General features: G+C 33.1%; 1 protein-coding gene across 4 annotated transcripts in view; it reads left to right on the forward strand.

Annotated features, from left to right (window-relative positions):
• The window catches only part of Pan3 (poly(A) specific ribonuclease subunit PAN3), a 126,444-nt gene that overhangs the window by 30,787 nt on the left and 75,280 nt on the right, over positions 1–20,377 (forward strand). For 3 of the 4 annotated variants that reach the window (XM_010623842.3, XM_010623841.3, XM_010623844.3), the window contains one exon: positions 3,381–3,542. The exons of the other annotated variant lie outside the window; for it this stretch is intronic. In XM_010623842.3, coding sequence (XP_010622144.1) covers positions 3,381–3,542 — 162 coding nt within the window. The remainder of the gene's footprint in view (positions 1–3,380; positions 3,543–20,377) is intronic. 4 annotated transcript variants of the gene reach the window in all.

The following is a 20,377-nucleotide window of genomic DNA, read 5'->3' on the forward strand; positions in this document are numbered from 1 at the left end:
CGTAGGGGCCTCTATTACTGAGCTACATTCCAGCCCTTTTTTTCTATAGTTTTACAAAATTTTCAGACAGTCTTGCTAAGTTGCCCAACCTGGCCTCAAACTTGTGATCCTTGTACCTCAGCCTCTTTTAAATAGCTGGAATTATAGGCATGTACCGCTGCAGCTGGCCACAGGCTTTTTTAAGAAGATATTTCAAATAAAAAGAGTAAAAGTATTTCAACTGCTGTTTTACTGTGCTCATTTGAGAGTTTTGTGTAGAAAGTTAATAATCACTTTTGTTATAAATCTTAAGACTTAAAGCAAAAGTTGTGTATATTAGCAAGAGAGATAATAAAACCCAGCCAGTTGTAGATTCTGTTGGCGATTGTGAATTCTAGTATATAGCATTGACTTAGTAGTTGATGGAGTAGAAAAGCCACTAATCTATAGGATATGGTATTTTAAAATGCTCCCATCTCATAATAACAAGCAAGCTGGAACTGTCAAGGCTATCAAGAATAGATGATTAACAAAGACATTTATCCCTGCATCATTGATTTCTCAAGGTTGGCCTAAGTAAGGATTTCAGAAGCTGAGGCAGAGGGAGGAAGTGTTATTGACTGTTGTTTGCTCTGGAAGAACAGTCAAGAAAATATAAGAAATAAACATCTCCCATAAGATTTTGTTTGCCCCTCTTCCTTATCTTCCAGCTGACTTTCATCTTTTCCTCATCCTCTGCTTACCAATAACTAATTACCAATAACAAGTTCCAGGCCAACCTGGAATGGGTTATAGTTCAGTGATAGAACACCCCTGGGTTCCATCCCCAGTACTGCAAACACACACACACACACGCACAGACAAAACAAAAACCCACAACAAATAATACATGTATTATTGCTTTCACACCTCACCTTTGGCTCTCAAGCTTAATTCTGTCATGGTGGGCTAAATTTCACAATGTCCTTATGCTTCTGTGTTTACATTTTTCTTACATCTTTCTCTTATTTTGTATGAGCACACTGATTATTCCTTCAAAATCTGCTCAGATATTTGCCTGCCTTGTGAAGTGCTTTTGTCTCTACTGATACCTTGACTATGTGTAAATATGTTTTACTGCCTAGAATAGCGATGGTGAAAAGTGGTAACTGACAGCCCATTGTGGCCTGCATGCCATAGATTCATGACTACTGGCCTAAAGTATATCTTTTTTTGAAGAAAAGGTATGTTTGTGTGTCATCATATTTTGAACCAGAATAGTTCCTGATGCCAAAAATTGCATCTGCATTGTATGCAGATGTTTGGTTGAAAATATGTTCTAAGAGATAAATAGTAGTTCAAATAATTTGGAAATTAGCTCACAGATGAGGTAATACTGTAGTGTACATTCTATGCAGTGAGACTTGTATGTAGTAATCTTTTTGTGTGACCATCATGCTTGCTTTTGCTGCCTTTTTTGAATGTTATTTTGTATTTTGTTGCTTATAGTGGAATTTTGAAAGGTATTGATATCTTAGATTTCTTCATGCAGTGTCACATAGGTTTTATTTTTGTATTAAGAGTTTTTATTGAAAAATGTGAAGATCTCGACTTAAGAGTTACAGGCTTTAAGTGGTTATAGGTTTTAGGCATGTAGTAGAAGGAGAGGAGTAATGAATTCCTCTTTGGAAACATGAAGCATAATTATATAGTGAAAGCCATTGAAGAGGGAGGATGAAACACTGGCTGTGTTTAAAATTTCTAAATTCCTTAATGTCCTCCATAGAGAACAAATTGCACTCACTGTTAATAACTGGGTCAAAGTGGGTCTGAATTTGTGAGGTGTAAACTACAGAAAACAGTAATTTTCTTGCACTCAGATAATGCTGGGGTTTAAATATCCATGTTTAAGTGTGTTGGTTGTTGTGATTTTAAATATCTTTTGTTATGTTGAAGTTTTGTTGTACAGTTTGGATAATCTTCAGCTTTCTAAAAAGTAAAATTTACATTAGTGAACACTTAATTAAGGTTGTTACTCTTACTGTATGTTAAAGCCTTCTGTAGTTATGTACTTAAACATAAAAATGTATGAGTTTAGTCTTACCCTCTGTCCAAGGGGTTGTGTTACTAGAAATAACTTCCTTTAAAATTGTTTCACTTAATATGTGAAATTCTTTCTGATCTGTATGTAGAAGGTAACTGGATTAGTTGAAGATTGCATAAAAGTAGAACTATTTTAGCATCATAACACTATCTACAGTTAATAATTATTGGGTGGGTAGGCAATTTAGTTGCTTTACTTAGTACAAATTATGTTTTCAAATCAAAGACAATGTGGCAGAGGCCCACTTGTGGAGAGCAGAATCTAATTTGCATAGAATAATTTCCATGGGCATTATTTGCAAGTTATTATAATTTATGTCAGATATTTTCTTCAGATTAGTTGTCTTTGTGCCTAGAATGTTCTAAATTTTGTTTGACAGCATTTTTTGAAGAAAATTTTAACTGTTGACAGAATGAGTAAACAGATTTGCTAATAATCAGGTTTTAATATAAGTATTTTTTCAAGCATGTATCAAGAGTATTTTCTGAAAGGGGAAAATATATACACATGCACACATATATATGTAAATTCCCTTTAGGGTTCAATTTAGTACAAATGTGCTATAATTAAAAGAAGATGGTGGAAACTATCTTCATGTAATTTTCACAAAAGTGCTGCTACCAATGTTAAGATGGTTTACTGACTTTGTTATGTTAGCTAGTGAAGTTTTTATTTTTGGGGCAGTTTATTTAACATCAGTCTGCAAATTACTGAGATTGAAAGAACCAATGAAATTTGTGTTATTTTTCTTTTTTTTAAAAGTATATTAGATTAAATACCCAATTAAGATAGAGTGACTATCCATATACCCTGGTCTATTGTACCTAGAATTAAAATAATCTTGAAAAAGCCATTCCTTACTGGAGTGGTTCTCATTAGGAAACATGGTAGCAAGATAAGTTGCTGAAAAAGATGCAGTTTGGAGATTTTTATCTGTCTTTTGTGCCCTTGAAGCTATTTCTTCATATTTCAGTAAGAATAGGTAAGTTCCAGTGGGAAAAAAAATTGCAAAGCATTTACTTTGCTAATGAATTAATTTCAATTCACTAAAGTCTTATAAAATCAGATTATATTTCTGTAAAACATTTGTTACTTTACATAATATTGTCCAGCCTTATTACTACTGTATGTTATTTTAGAAGTGTGGGGTCGGGGGTGGGATTTGATGGGTGGTAAGTACATTAGAAGGGAGTGTTTTAGAAATTTTACTTGTTTCTTATCCCACCATTTCTGATATCTTCTGTATGTTAGTTATATTAGTTTAGATTAGTGCGGGGGATGTTAGGAGTGGCCTGGTTTCTTTCCTTCTTTTTCCTAGCCAAGGAAGTATCGCCTGGGGATGCTGGAGGAGAGGCTAGTTCCGGTGGGATCAAAGGCACGAAAAGCAAAGAACCCTATTGGCTGCCTGGCTGACAGGTGTAAATCAGGAGTACCCATCAATATGGTTTGGTGGAACAGAGTCACAGAAAACAATTTACAGGTAAAAATAATTTTTATTAGACATTTTTTGAAAGTGAATATCTTTGGCTACTTTCTGTGTCTGTGGGTTTGGTGGGTGTTAAAAGTATTGGATGGTTTAGCTCTTACACATAGGTGATTTAAAAAATTTTTAAAGATAAAATGAGATTAGTGGCCCATTAACTAAATGATTCTTGTGTAATGGCTTTTTGAGCATTTCCTAATTATAACTTACTTACCTATTATATTATTAAATTTATTTTTTCTTATTTAATTTTGTTAACATTTGAGTTCATTTATTTTAATATAAAAGTCATAAAGTTTACCACAGAAAGTTCCATTTATTTAGAATCTTGAACAACAGGAAGGTGTTCCATAGTTTTAGGGGGTGAATTTTTAGTAGGAAATAAAAATTGCATGTATACGCTCTTGTCTAGGAACAAACCTTAGCAGTATGTTAAAGGATTATTACAGACACATTTCAATCTTTTATTCTATCTTTACTTATCTACACTGAATAATAAAAATGAATTTTTATAACTTGAGGACTATTTTCTTTGTAAACCTTTTGATATACCTGCAAAATAATTTATATTCCATTTTAGTTTTAATTATTATATTTTATTTTTAAAAATGGATAATTATGTAATATGACTATTTCTGTTAATCAGTTTCAGTTTCACCAGAGGTAGCATATTTTTCCTCTTAAACAGTGAATTAGTATTTAAAATATATTCCTAATCAAAACATACAATCCCAAATACATGTATTATACACAAAAAAGGTATAACAAAGTTAATAACTTGGTTTTCTTTATCTTTTACCTTATATTCTAAAGAGGTTCTATGTTATTTTGTTTTGTTTAATATTAGTATAGTAGTGATAACTTGTATTGCCTTAGGCACAAGAATAACAAAATTATTCCAAAAATAGTGCAAAATGTGGTGTTTGCCCCACCTAAAATTTTGCAAATGTTTTTCTAAAGATAAGGAAAAAGTAAAACAGAAAAATAAAAAAATAAAACATTAAAAATAAGACATTCCATAATCATATATATACAGTATTTAAAATTGCATTGGAAAATTTTGGATGTGTTAATTCTGAATACCAATATAGTTTTAACTGAATTTTTCTTGTATTTGAGACTGGAAGAGAGATTTGATATTGGTTAACGTAATTATTTTCAGTTTTAAAAAGAAAGTTTGAAAATAAGTTGGACCTACACTATGTAAGGATAGATAAAAATGAAACTGGAATTACTTGTAGTTTGTAGAGTAGAATACTGATCATTACAGAGGTGTAAGCTATTGGACCTCTCTACAACTGCCCTTTACCATTCTAATGGCAGTTCTGAGGGGATTCTTTTTAGTATAGCTTGGAAGATCATTATTTTAGTATAGGGCCTAACTTGAGTTATGTTTTATTTTTTAAAGACATAAGGAATGTTAGATTCTGAATTTAGATGTTTATAAATTCAAAAATGTCTTACAGTATGAGTCACATGTTGAAGTATTGAGAAATATTTACCTTGTTTCTTTTACTATCATTGTGGATTACTTAAACTGGGAACCTAGGAGTAGTTTATTAAAAAAAGAGTATGTCATTATACTGTATCTTTTTCTATTGGAGTGTTTATCTTTTGTTGTAGAAGAAAAATTATAAAGCAGTCCTATACTGATTTTCCTGACCTTGTTTGATGATTACTCTTTAATATTGTTTTGTATTTATACATATTTGTATTTTATATATGACTACCCTTTAATATTGTTATATTTATAAATATTTATATTTCATTTTAATGATTATAGCTGTGTTTCTTAAATGGTTACTTTGTGCCAGATACTCTGCTAAATTCTGTATATTCTTTTGATCTTCATAATAGCTTATGGCATAAACATTACTAAAAAATGAAATTTCTTCAGAGAAGTTAACTAACATTAAGATTAAACAGTCAGTGGAAGAACAGAAATTTGAACCAAGGTTTGGCAGACTTAAAAATCCCTTAATTTCTATATGATACCACTCTGGTTGCAGTAGAACTATAATTGGTTTAATTATCTACTTGGTTAATTGAACTTTGGTAGTGCAACTTATTAATGAGAATGAGAAAGTTTTCTATACATGGGCAATAACTTAGGCATGACTCTGGAGCATCAGTCCTATTTCCATGTGATTATCTTTTTCTCAGTGTTGTTTAACTTCCTTTCTGAAACTGTAAATATTTCTTTATATTCACTTCTTAATTTTGACCTAACACCTTGGCCTATCCCAATTTTTTTAAACAAAAACCGTCTACAGTGGACCTTCGAGTTATGCTTGGCCTGACATGAACAACCTGGGTTACGACTGGAATTTTAATTTCAACCTATGAACTGACCTGAATGCCAGCCCTTTGTGCTTCCAGATGGTCTCAGATACAAATTTAACCCTTAAAGAATTCTGGAAGGAATATTACAGCGTCTTTTCCTGTGTGGGCTTAATTAAGAAATCCTGGGCCAGTGTCTCTCTAAGGACACTGAGATCTGCCTGTATAAAGAAGAGAGAAGCGCCCGTGATTTAGCTCAGTGGTTCGGTGGCCTGCCTTGCAAGTGCAAGGACCCGAGTTCAATCCCAGGTACCCCAAAAAAACAAAACAAAACAAAAAACCGAGAGGAAGAAGAGAGAGACTTTTAAGGCTGTGTAGAGGAGTTTGAGCCTTCAGTTGACTCAACTTGAGTTACATCCAGCCCTAGAGAAAGTCAAGTTCGAAAGTTGAGGTTCCACTGTAATCCATAAAAAATTTAAGAATAAGATCTCTGTATGAGGGTTTTTTCATTTATATTGTGTTTATTCTCTTCAGTGCCATATTTCTCTGAAGAATCCTGTAATCACCAACCTTTTTTATTACTTGTAATCTTTTTATTTACTTTTGATCAAGAATCTCATGCTATGAAAGAGCTGGCCTACCAAACTTTTTATTTTATAAAAATAGTGATACATATTTTTATTTTATAATACATATGTTTGGAACTGCTAGAGAATGGAAGAAGCATATATTTATTCCATAGTACTTGAAAGCATTGTAGAGGCTTTATGTAGCTGTGTGAAATGCTGATAAAACTATCATTATCATTCCTATTATTATGTATGTACAATTCCCCAAAAGGGACCTGTGAAGTATCTTCTATTCTTTCTCTTCTTTTTTTGCCATGCATTTATTCTTTAAATGTCTGCAGTTTGGTATCACCAAAATTTTGCTGAACCTGCTGGCAAATTTGCAGGAGTCTTAAAATTGCCAAATGTTATCAGTTTTACCCATTAATACTGTTAACTGCTTTTTTACTTTTGAGACTCTTTTCCTTTTTATGCTCCTTACTCTTTCATTTCTGTCTCCTTGTGCTTGCCTTTTCCTGGTTTACTTGTTCTTTGCTTTTTCTTGTGTGTTGTTAGTCCCTGAAATTTTACTTTTTAGAGTTGTCTTCTGAGTTCAAGAACCAGATATTTCATGCTTTCTCTTGTCTGTGGATATAGATATATATCCCATTATCACAGCAAATCTGTCTAAACTTGTTTTTTTTTGTTCTTCAGATCTCTAGTCTCCTTTTTTTTTTTTTTCAGTTAATGACATTGTCATTGTCCTAGCCAATGAGGTTAAATATCTGACTTCTTCCCTGGTATCTCCTAATTTCCACTACTTCTTATAACAAAGGTATTACTGAATTTTTCTTCTCATAAATTGAAAGTTAAAACATTGGACAATGTACATTTGCTTATGTATTGTCTTTATAACAAGAATGCATATTTCCCCCACTTGATAAGTATGGACATTGTACTTTTAGAAAAGCCTAATGGTGAAGATCTGTTTAATTTTAAATCCTGAGCTTTTCCTACTATGTTGTTTGCTTTTAATCTCTGTTCTTTAAATAGTCTGTATAGTTTCTTCTTTTTTCTTTTCTTCTTTTTAAAATCACTACTGACATACTTCATGTCTTACACATAAACTTCTTCTGAATATTTGGTTAAATCTTTACAGGCTCTGGCCTCGCCTCTCTTTCTGGGGTTATACTGTGTTTCCCTACCTGTTAACATACTCTGCATTTTAATCATATGGGATTTTTTTCTGTTGCATTTAATATGAAATACATTGTCAGTTCTCTGTACTTTTGTCTTCCCTACATCATTGTTACTGAGCCTAGAAAAAAATTTCCTCCTTTGAGGAATTCTTGGTCACACATCTGGGAGAAACATATATGCATATATATACTGTTTTCACAATACATAATATTTAGCAGTTTTGTGTTAATTTTTTTTGTTTTGTATTAATTTTTTTAGTTATCTTTTTCCACTGGATTTGTAAATATTTGAGAGTAGGCACGTGTTTAGTATTTCTGTGTTGTTATAATACCTTGCTTATTTTTAAGTCACTTTAATTTTCTTTTATTGAATGATATATACAATTTTGTAAGTTTTCTGAGACTTTTTGATTTTCAGTTTAAGTACGTTTTATTTTTTCAAGAATTGTGTTTTTTATTAGTATGTTTGCCATACATAATTATCATTCTTTGTATACTTAAAAATGGTTTTTATGGGGTTCATAGCCACCATATGTCCCTGCTGCATTTTAGTGTTACTATCAAAAAGATTTAGAACATACAGTGGTTCTTTTTTGCAGCACTGGAACCTGAACCTAGGGGCATTTTACCACTGAACTACACCCTCATCCCTTTTTATTTTTTATTTTGAGATAGAGGTCTCACTAAGTTGCCCAGGTAGGATTTGAACTTACAGCCTTCCTACCTCAGCCATCTTCAGTCTTAGAATTACAGATGTGTGCTATTACAACCTGCTGAAGATGGTTATTTCTTTTGAAATGTTAAAGATCTTCCACTTCTTTAAATCTTAAATTTTAACTTTGTCTTAGTACATATTTTTTACATTTTTCAATCATCTGAGCGAAGTAAGTTTTAATTACTTCTAAACATTATTTAGTGATAAAGTTTCTTTGTTTTGTAATTTTCTCAAGCTCTCAGCCCAAATACCAAGCAGAAGATCACCTGAGATGCCACATCAACAGCACTTTATTTCACTGGAAGTACAAATTCACTTTGATCTTTCTCTTCTCTGCCTAAGCTGATTACCCATCCTGTCTGTAATGTAAATGTGAATTCAAGGTCTTTCATATTTTTGTGGTCACACAGTTCAAAATGTCTTTGATTGAGGTTGAAATAGTTTATAACCTACTCTAGAATTGTTTCAAGGATTCAAATTTTGAAGCACATAATAGATACTAAATAAATGTTCATTCTTCTAGTTGTGCCTTACTTCCTGAAATTGAACTTTGTGTTTATGTCTGTAGTTACAGTCATATATGTGTGATGGTATCATGCTATGCTTAGAATGGGGGACTGACATTTGATCTCCCTGGGGGCTTACATTTTAATGCTGTCTCAAATAGTTTCAAAATTTAATTTTAAAAACCCTTATTTTTTTAAAGGAATAATCTAATATGCTGCTTTACGTGAAAATTAGGTACGAACTTGAATGAAAGGATTGGGGAAATCCATGATTTTGTAAACTTCCTATAGTATTGCAGATTTTTTCCTAAAAATAGATGTTAATAAATATTAAGCATATTAATATATTAAAGAAATATAAGTAAATATGTTAAATAATGTTCACTTTGTCTCATGCTTTTTAAAATAATGGTGTTATGAGTCATACACTGTAAGTAGTAGTTTTGTTTTTCCTTTACCCAGAAAAATGGTATAAGTGAATAAGAACTATTGGACTATGGATCTGTTAGAAGATCCATCTGACTTCATTATCTACTTGTCAGTATCTCTTTTTATGGTTCTTATGGTATCCTTCTTTCAGCCTGGAATTAAATAGTATTTCTTATATAAAAAATAAGAAGGCTCACATTAAAATCTCACGGCTCATAATTTCTCCTGTGAATCCTGGTTGATTATAATGGGTGATTTCAAGATCTCAGGGAGGTTTTGGAAACTTACTGGATACACTTCAGTCTTGTTACTCATTGGGTCTAGCTGTTACTTCAGGTGTTTCTTAGTCTTCCGATCCTAGAAAATGGGACAATTTAGGCTTTTGATGAATAGATTGGCTGTTTTATTTTACTTTATTTTTGGTATTGGGGTTTGAACTCAGTACCTTGTGCTTGCGAGGCAGGTGGCAGCACCACTGAGCTAAATCTGCAGCCCTTGATTGGCTTTTATAAATGTAAATTCTCAACCTGTCCTGCTTAGATTTTGGTTTCTTGGTACTTGAGTTATGGAACTACAAAAGCAGCTGCAGGGGCTTTATTGTAAATATACTCCCATCCTACCTTAGACCCCTTCCTTTTTCTCTTCCCTTTTTTAACCTTCTCTATAGCTGCTGTTGTAAATCTTTAACATTTTTCTCAAACCTCACTCACCCTCCCTTGCATTTTTGAGTAATGAGCATGTGTTTTTCAGAGTGGCCAAGAAAAAGTCACTGAGAGTGAATGGTTTCATGTGCTTCCTACCTGTCTATAATTGTGCATTTCCTTTGTTATTATATTTCTTCCTGTCTCCTTTATTAACACTCTGGAAGACTTCCATCCTCCTTCTGGCAACATATTCTTTTACTTAATGCTTCAGTTTTTCATTAGTCTCTCTATTGATTCTTTCTCCTAGCTTATAAACATGGCGTGATTAAGTCTCTCCTGTTAGCTGATAAACTGTAGAACAGATATCTTCTATAAGGAAATGTTCACTAGTCAGCAACTGGGCAGTACTTTGGGGAATGGTTTCTACTTGTGGCTCTTTTTTAACTTTGATGTATTTCTTAGTTTTCAGTATTTTCCCTTTCTATTTTATCACTGAATTTTTGATACCAGTTACTGGTATCATCTAGTTTTGATTGCCAGTTATTGGTGGTGTTCTTACTTGAGTTCTCCTGCAGTAGACATTGTTGTTTTCTCCGCCACCGCTTTTTTGAGACAGAATCTTGCTGTGTAGCTCAGGCTGGCCTTGATCTCACTCTTTGGTGATAAAAAACATGGCCACCCCCCTGCCTCAGCCTCCTGAGTACTATGATTACAGGTGTGAGTCACCATGTCCAGCCTATTCTCCTCTTGAAACTGTTTTTCTCTTAGCTCTTAGATTGTTCTTCATTTTTTCCCTCAAAACTTCTTGTCTTTTGTCCTGCTCTCAAGGATTCTTCCATGACTCCCAGATTTGTTTCCCTCTTCCGGTTTTCTGCAGTCACAGTAAATATTTTATTTCTAGATCATTTTGAACTTCTTTGCTGTATAAGGCTTCAAATTCAACATGTTGAAAATACCCAAATATTTTCCTAAAAACCTGTCTTGCATTTATACCCTCTTCACACTCATGCACAACTATATGTCCATTGTGTAGTTCATTGATAGCCCTCAGTGTCTGTGAGCTTTTCCTGCCTTCTCTTTTTTTTTTTACCTGCCCTTCATTATCCTCTAAGAACTGTTGCTTGTGCTGCTTTGAAATTGTCTTCACTTTTACTGAATTATAATTTAGTTCTACCTATATTTCTTATTTCAAAAGCACGGAAGGTGCTTTTGAACTTGATCTTGTTTACTACTGCAGACTTAACCAAACAGTGCCTTGTGAGTTCCTTGAGAAATACTGCACTATTTGAGCTTCAGGCTTTGAACATTCTTTTTGAACATGTAATTGGCTGATGTACTGTTTTCTCTGTCTTCATTTAATAAATTTGGCATTTGAGGATTCAATTCACACATATGGTTTGATGATCTAATTAGACAGTGTTTGCTCACTTTTTCCTAGCATTTACCATGTTGTTCTAATTAATCTTTTATATAATTCATCATATATGCTAATAGTATGTAGTACATTGTAGATATTGTACTTTTTTTTTTTTTTTAAACATCAGTGTTCTTTTCTCTTGGAAGTATAGGATTGAATTGAGGATATACCTGTGAAGTGCTAGTCTGTGAATTTGTAGGACCAGACCTGTGTTTTACAAGTCTTTTTCCCAGTGCCTGGCACAGTGACTTTTAGGTATTACTTAAATAATCAAATGAATGAACCTCAGCTACTAATTATTAGTTAAAAGAGTATTTGGCCTATTAGTCCTGAAATGTCATGCTCCATGCATCTTCTTACATTTTCTTTTGTGCAGTTTTATGATACAGTATTTGTGGAAAAAAATGTGAAAATCTTAATATATGTTAACTCTATGACTAAATATGACAGGATTCTTGGTTAAGAAAAATGGCTCTAAACCTCTACTTATTGCGGAATGAGACAAATGGATTTTATCATATACACAAGCATATAGGAAATACTTGTAGTTTTATTCAGCAATTCATGCTACTTTCCAATTTTGCAATAGTCTCACTTTTCTGGACTACTCATTGACCAGTCTAAATGGATACTTTTGCTCCTTTTGAGGAGAGTAATACTGTATTGGGAATGAAGTAGGTGATATGCCCTGTGACTTAATGATTTACCATTACTGGAGCACTTGATATATAAATACCTTCAGATTTTTAAGTCATCTGGTTTTTATTTAAATATCTTCTGTTTCTCAGATATAGACTTCCTGTTTTCATATGTATTCATTCTGCTGGTCTCAGTTTAGATGTTACCTATTTTATGTGAATTCTCATGATAATACCACTCCTTTCAGTGATGATATGCAAATGAAAGTTCATGGTGCAAGTGACTCCATGATTTGTAAACCTTAAATCTTTTTTTTTTTTAACTTTTTTTCTAAAAATGACGTGCATTTGCTGAAAAATTGTAGGCACACCACAAAAGTTCAAAGAAGAAAGCAAAAATATTCTCAGCATCTCGCCTAGAGGTGTAGTATCTTTGTTAACATTTTATTTTTTAAAATTTTATTTTATACAAATGGCTGCTTGTACACATACTTTCTGTTTTGGGGTTTTTTGTTTGTTTGTTTGTTTTGTTGAGTCAAGGTCTCACTATGTAGTTGAGATTGACCTGGGACTCACTGTATCGCCCAGGCTAATTTTGAACTCATAGCGATCCTACTGCCTCATCCTCCCGAGTGCTGGAATTACAGACATGTGCCACCATGCCTGGCGATCCACATAATTGTTAGTAGTTATAGGGAAGGGGATTTAGCTCAGTGGTGCCACCACCTGCCTTAAAAGTGCAAGGTCCCAAGTTTGATTCTGCCCCCCCCAAAAGTTATATACTATAATCCACATAACCAGACTTCCACTGATATTTTATTCTTTTTTAAAAAGAAAATAAAAAATACTGTGCTAAACAATATCTATTTGTGTCAGTTTTCTCCTTAGCTCTTATCCATAGATGTGAATTTGCTAGGTAAAAGGGCATCCTTATTTCTTATTTTGATACATATTATCAAACTATCATTAAGAAGGATATACTAAATTACTAAAAATGTTGATAGTACTACCAATTTCTGACAAACTTGTACGAACTAGCAAATATCTTTGGAAATTTAGGTACCTGTATCTTCAGGCTGTTATATAGAAAGAATTACTTTGGGCTGAGCTCCTGAAAATTTTTGTTTTACTCTATCATAATATAAGGCTTACTATTACTTGATCTTCATTTTGACATATTACAGTATCCACATATTATTTTCCTCTTAAATTTATTTAAAGGAACATTGATATAAATCTATTGGAAATATTAGTGATCAGTTTTCTTCTGCTAACTCTACCACTTTTATCTGATTTAGAAAATCATGTTGCCTCTGGTGGGGTGTATAAATCAGAGGGCCTAGTTTGGTTCAGAAAATTTATAAACTATTACTAGACTACTTTTACAAAGCAACAATATTTAAAGATTATTTTTCACTTAGAATATAAAACTTGACTGGTTTTAAATAGGATCAGTTTCTGAATAACCCAGAAGATGAGTATATTTTACTAAGTCTAAAATTGACCATATTTGGATATTCTTGAAATAAGGGGAAATAAGAACCCATTATTATTATTAGTTTTTAATCTGTGGAAATGTAAACTTGGAGGTTCTGGTTACCAGTTGACTTCTCCTTTCCACCCTACTCTCTTCCTCTTTATTTTGTGTTATTTATGAACATGAAAGAGTAGTAAAAATAGGTCTGTATAGAGCTGCCCTTTACATCCACGAATCTCATATTTTTATCTGTTTTCCTATTAGCATCTGTTTTCTACATTATGAAATAATTCACTGCTCTTTGCTTGTGGAGGACACTCTCTCTCTCACACACATACACGCGCGCGCGTGCTGAATCTTTTTTTTTTTTTGGAGATTGAACTTGGGACCTTGAGCTTGTGAGTCAGGCAGTAGAACCACTGAGCTAAACCCCCAGCCTCTGAGTCTTTTAAATTAGGCCCAATTATGTTCGCTTTGTCACCCCAAAAAAGAGGAACAAAAAAGTGGTGATGATGGAAGATTTGAGATTGGTTTTGGAAAACAGAGAAGATAAAGATTAGTATTGACATTATATATATTTTAAAAATTAGCCTAATTTAGCCAAAGGCAGCAGTATCTTGACCTAGTAGTGTGATTATATTTCAAACATAAAGTCATCCAACAAAACTTTCTTTTTTACCCCCTTTCTCTTTCTTCTTGCTCCTCCTTTTCTTCTGTTTGTCACTTACTCTCTTTCAGCTGAAATGCAGGAGACAACTGAGATGAGAGAGAAGAGGCTAGGATCTGGTCAGTTGGGACAGTTGTTGTAAACCTAAGTAGAGCTGATTGTGTCCTAGACTAAGGCACTGACAGTGATTCCGGCAGAAGTAGTTGAAATTGAAAAATATTTAGATTGTAGAATAGATTCTGTTTCTTGAAGCTTCAAACATATCTGCATTATCAAAAGAATAATTGAAGTATGATATAATTTATTTAAGAAAGATGTTACACATAAAACCTTGAAAACTAAGTTTAATAAAGAAGTAGATTAATTTGCTCATAAGTTGTTTGAAATGGGAGTCACAAAGCACCTCTGTGGTAGTGGATGTCTGATATAACCAAGAAAGTGTTGGCTGAATTTTATACTTGATCATAGCCAAAAGGCTGAGAAGCAATGGCTGGATTTTATATTTATAAGATTGAATAAGAAATTCTTGTTTGTTTTGAAAACATTGCTAATAGATTCATCTTTGGACAAGATAGAAGAATGGAGATTGGACTTCTCTTCAGATACAACTAAAAAACTAAACAAGATATACAAAAAAATAATTTTCAAAACATATATTGGGAACAATTGCTGAGAGATAAAAAACAAATAAAGTAAGAGCTGTGATTACTCCCAGACCAGTGCTTTGGGAGAGTTCCATACCTGGTGCAGGGAAAGGAAACTCTGGAAGAGCCTGGTGATCTGTCTGAATTGAAGAAGCCAAAGTGGAAATCCACAGCAGCCTAAATGGCTACAGTTTATAAGAAAAAGTAGTGAAGAGGATTGATCCCCTACACAGAGAAAACTCTGAAGATTTGCACAGCATTTCCTTTGAGTTTCTGAGTTCTGATGGATCAAAGAATGTTATTGAGGAGGTTATGCAAGCTGGGAAAATAAATTCTTTAGAAGATCACAGGAAACAATTCTCAGAGCTCATACAAGATGAAGAATAGTTTATATTCCCACCAGCCAACACAGAAAATTTCATAATTTATTAAGTATGAAGTAGGGCAGTGAGGAAGGCATTTACCTCACCAGTGGGGCCAGATTAGCCTTCAGATAAATGCTTTCCTGATCCCTCTTACAAAGTTTAAAAGGAGGACCTGAAAGGATCAATTTTTACACTTTAATATAATATATAGCTTAACTATAATAAAGAACAGTGGCCAAAGATATTTATGCAATACCAAGCTGGGCATAGTGACACCACCCCTATAATTCCAGCACTGAGGAGACTGAGGCAGGAAGATCCCCATGAGTTTGAAGTCAAAGCCAGTCTGAACCACATCATGAGACTCTGTCTATAAAAAAAAGGAATACAGCATCAAAGGAAATCAAATTCATAATATTTGTCAGTTTGTCAAATTAAGAGATAGGAAATTAAAACCAATACAGAGACGATGCAATCAATCAGAATTGACCCAAAAGTAATGTAGAAACTGTAAACCTACGTGAAAGCATTGCTATAATTATATTGCATATGTTTAGGAAACTAAAGGAAAGATTAAACATGTAAGTATAGAAGTGGAATGTGTCTGAAAACTAATCCTTTGAGTGTTTTAAGCTACTGTGTCTTAAATGAAAATAGATTGGATGGGATTAATAGATTAGATTTTGGAATTAATAGATTAGGCTTTAGAGAAGAAGAATGTAGGGAACTTGAATGTATAGCAATACCCCCCCTCCAAAGGTGTGGGGTAGTGTCAAATGGCCTAGTATATTAATTACTTTCTCATCTTTGGGACAAATTCCCAACACCCACAGCTTAAAAAAGTTTATTTTGGCTCACAGTTATAGTCCATCATTGGCTGTCTCCAAGGTAGAAGGGCATGGTGGAAGGGCCTAAGCAGAGGAAAACTGCTCATGTCTTGGTGGCCAGGAAGAAGAGAGAAGGGAGAAAAGGGAATAAGAGAGAGACAGAGAGAAGGGAGGAGCCAAGAAGTGACCCTTTTAGGTTGTACACCCAGTGATCTGCCTTTTCCTACCAGATCCTGTTTCCCAACAGCACATTCAGCCACTTATGAGGGAGTATAGCACCCCCATAATCCAGGACCCTTCCAGAAGTCACGCCTATGAGTGCACGAGGTCTTTGAGGTACATTCTTGATCTAAACCCTTAACACCTGATATGTGTGTAATTGAGGTCTCTAAAGAGGAGCAGGTAGAGTGTAAAGAAAGAAATATTCTGAAAAATAATGGGCATGTATATTTTCATATTTGATATAAACTGTAAATCTACAGATCAGAGGAGTCCAGTGAATCATAATCTCAAGGAAAAAAAAAAACCTATAGCAAGCCATATCAAAGAAACAAACCTTTTGACAGAACAAAGATAAGGATAGCAGATTTTGCATTAAAAATATTATAAACTGGGCTGCAGATATTTAGCTCAGTGGTGTTGCTGCCTGCTCTCAAGCACAAGGTCCGAAGTTCAATCCCTGGTACAAAAAAATAAATAAATAATAGATAGATAGATAGATAGATAGATAGATGAAACTTCTTTCCCAAAGAGTTAATGACATCAATCATACCACAGTGATGTATGAATCCACATGTTTATAGCAGCAGAATTCATAATAGCTAAATCCTGGATAGTGTATATGTCCTTCAGCAGATGAATAGATAAAGAAAATGTGGGTTTATACACAATGGAGTACTGTTCTACCATAAAAAAGGGTAAACAAGTCATTTTATATGTGCTGCCAAAGCAAGCACCAAAACTTGAGTCATTGGTAAGAATATGCACCTTGAGATCATAATGTAAGTAAAATAACTCAGACATACAAGTTTAAATATTGCATGGTTTCTCTTGTATGAAAAAAAAATATATGGTATGAAATAAAAGATAATAAGCAAAAAGAAAAAAAAATTATTGTAATCCAGCACAGACATATCTAAAAGCGTACCTTGACCTAGTATAATTGTCTTACATGTTTTATATGTGTTTTGGCCTATTCATCTGGATTTTAATCTTATATATGATAATTAACCTTGTAAGGTTTTATAAATTAATCTGATGCTAGCAAAATAAAAGGAGGGTCGAGGGAACGGAAAAAATTGAAATGTGTTCTGTACATATACCAATTTCCCACATTGAATATAGTTGTTATGCACTGCAAACATGTACAATACTGATAAAAGTAAAAAAAATATTTTAAAATACTCTAAACCAGATTTATTTATTTATTTATTTATTTATTTATTTATTTATTTAATTATAATAAAATACCTGTATTTTTAAAATACAGGGAAAAAAAGTCAGCCTAGAATTATGTATTTGAAAAAAAAATACCTTATAAAAATCAGCCAAATCAGTGCATATGAAAACTGGTGAAATTCAAATTAGTGATGTAGTTTAGTTAAAATTATTATACATATTTATTTCATGGTTTTGAAAGTGTTATGTTTATAGAAGTTGTTCTTTTTAGAGAAAAGAGTAAAATGTACTGTTGTGATATAAAGTGAAAAATCTGGTGTATAATTCATTACCTGAACACTTACTTAGCATGCATGAGCTCTGGGATTGGTCACCAGCACTGCACAGAAAATTTTTTTAAGAGTGAAAAGACTTTCAAACATTCTAAAAGAATTTTAAAGAATTCATCACCAATAGATATATGTTTCAATAAATATTAAAGGAAATACTTTAGCCAGAAAGAAAATGATAACCATATGGAAATCTGGACCTACACAAAGGAATGAAGAAAACTTAAAACAGTAACTGCCTGTGTGTGTGTGTGTGTGTGTGTGTGTGTGTGTGTGTGTGTGTGTGTATTTGTATGAAACTTTTTTTCTTAAAATTTAATTTGCTTTGAAAGATAATTAACTGTTAAAAGCAAAAATAGTGACAAAGAACTTATAGGGTTTTATTATGTAGAACAATATGATGACAGCAAAATTGCTGAGGGTAGGAATGGAAAGTGTAATATGGTGATATCATACCACATCTGAAATAGTTATGGGACTGGATGATAGCGTTATATACTGAATTATGCCCCTCTTTTATATATGTTGAAGCCTTAACCCCTGTTGGGACTATATTTGGAGACTGAGCCTTTAAAGAAGAAATGAAGGTTAAAGAAAGACCTAAGAATGGGGCCCTACCCAGGGATGGTGCTGCTTGCCTCACAAGTGCAAGGTCCAGAGTTCAATCCCTGGTACCAAAAAAAAGGGGGAGGGGGCCTGAAGCAAGAATGACTGTTGTCCTTCCTTATAAAATGAGGAAGAGAGATACACTAGGTCTGGGAGTATTCAGGGGAAGGGCCATGTGAGGATGCATTGAAAAGGCAGCCAACTAGGAAGCAAGGAGTATGGTCTTATAGGAAGGTACTTTGATCTTAGAATTTTTGTTTTTTAAACTCTGAGCAAATGGATTTCTATTGTTAATGTCTGGTGTTTTGTTATTACATCCCTAGTAGTCTAGGACAATTAGTGATAAAGATTAGTACTTTAAAACATAAGGCAGCTACTATAATAATAGAAGAATTTCAGCTAATAAGTTGAGATAAAACATTAGTTAATTGCAAAGACAATTATAAAGCAAGGGAACAAAGGACATCAGATGAAACAAAAAACAAGTTGATAGGTTTCAATCCAGTCATACCACTACTTACATTAAATGCACATTGTCTAAACATCACAATAATAGGCAGTTTTGCAGACTGGATTAAAAAACATGCAAGATTCAAATATATGAAGCTAAAAAGTAAACTACTATAAAATGACAAAAAGGTTGAACACCAAGCTCACATAGTCAAAAGAAAGCTCACATAGTTATATTTATGTCAGACATACTAGATTTCAAGAGAGAAAATATTACTAGGGGTAGTCGTATCTCTGTCAAAGGGAGTAGTTAGTTCATCAAGAGTATGGATATTCCATTAGTAAATGTTTGTGTAGCTAATAACAGAGCTTTACAATATATGAGACCAAAGCCTGATAGAATTGCAAGGAGAAATAAGGATTTTGGTACTCGTCTCTCAATAGGAGAGAGAGATAGGAAATCAGTAAGTTGATAGGAGACGAATCACTCTAAAAACCAGTTTGTTCTAATTAACACCTAATAGAACACTGTACCCAGCAGTAGCCAAATGCATATTTTTTTCAGGTGCACATTAACACTGACCAAGACAGACCAATTCAAGGTCGTGAAACAAATCTCAATAAATAAAAAAAATTTAAATCAACCAAATATACTTTCTGACCACATGGAATTAAGTTAAAAATAATTAATACAAAGATTTTTAGAGAATCTTCATGTATTTGGAAAATAAGTACACACTTTTAAATCACTCAGAAATTTAAAAAAAATCTAGAGAGAAATAAAGTATTTTGAACTGGGTTAAAATGAAAACATCAAAAGTTGTGAGATGCCTTACCACTAAGTCAGTTATCACAAGAGGATTTATAACACCAAATTCCTATATAAGAAACTAAGATTCCCAAATCTATGACCTTAGCTTCATTCTTAAGAACAACTGAAAAGAAAAGCAAACCCAAAGAAACCATAAGAAGAAAAACAAAAAGATAATAGAATCTACTCGAACATTAAACAGAAAAATAGTAAAATTGGTGAAGTCAGAATTGATTTCTTTGAGATCTGTGAAATTGATACAATCTAGGCAAGATTGATTAGGGAAAAATGATAAAAAATAAATTACCAGTATCAGGAATGAAATAAGGATAGAATCATTAGATTCTACAAATATTACAAGACTATTAAAATAATATATGATCTACATAATGGCTATATATTTGACAAAAGATGGAAGAATCTTTGAAAGGCACAAAGTATGCAAATACATTCAAGAAATAGTGGTCAACTTGATTAGCTCTAAATCCATTAAATAAATGGAATTTCTAATTAAATATCTTTCCACAAGAAAGCCCAGATTTGCCCAGGGATTTAACTCAGTGGTTCCACCTCCTGCCTCGGAAGCACAAGGACCCGAGTTCGATCCCTGGTATCCCCCCGCCCAAAAAAAAAGAAAAAAGAAAGAAAGCTCAGATGATTTCTCTGGAGAATTCTACCTAAGACTTTAGAAAGAAATTAGTGCAAACTCAGCACAAACTTAAAAAAAGACTTATAAAGAATGGAATATTTCCTAGCTTATCCTATTACTGTGATATCAAAACCAGACAAAGACATTTCACGGACAGAAAACTGCATACTGGTAACTGTCTGTATATAGTGTGTAAAAATTCTCTCTTTTTTTTTTTTTTTTTTGTTTCTGGG

The sequence above is a fragment of the Fukomys damarensis genome, unplaced genomic scaffold, assembly GCF_012274545.1.
Source record: "Fukomys damarensis isolate Sample0158 unplaced genomic scaffold, DMR_v1.0_HiC HiC_scaffold_38, whole genome shotgun sequence".
NCBI lineage: Eukaryota > Metazoa > Chordata > Mammalia > Rodentia > Bathyergidae > Fukomys > Fukomys damarensis.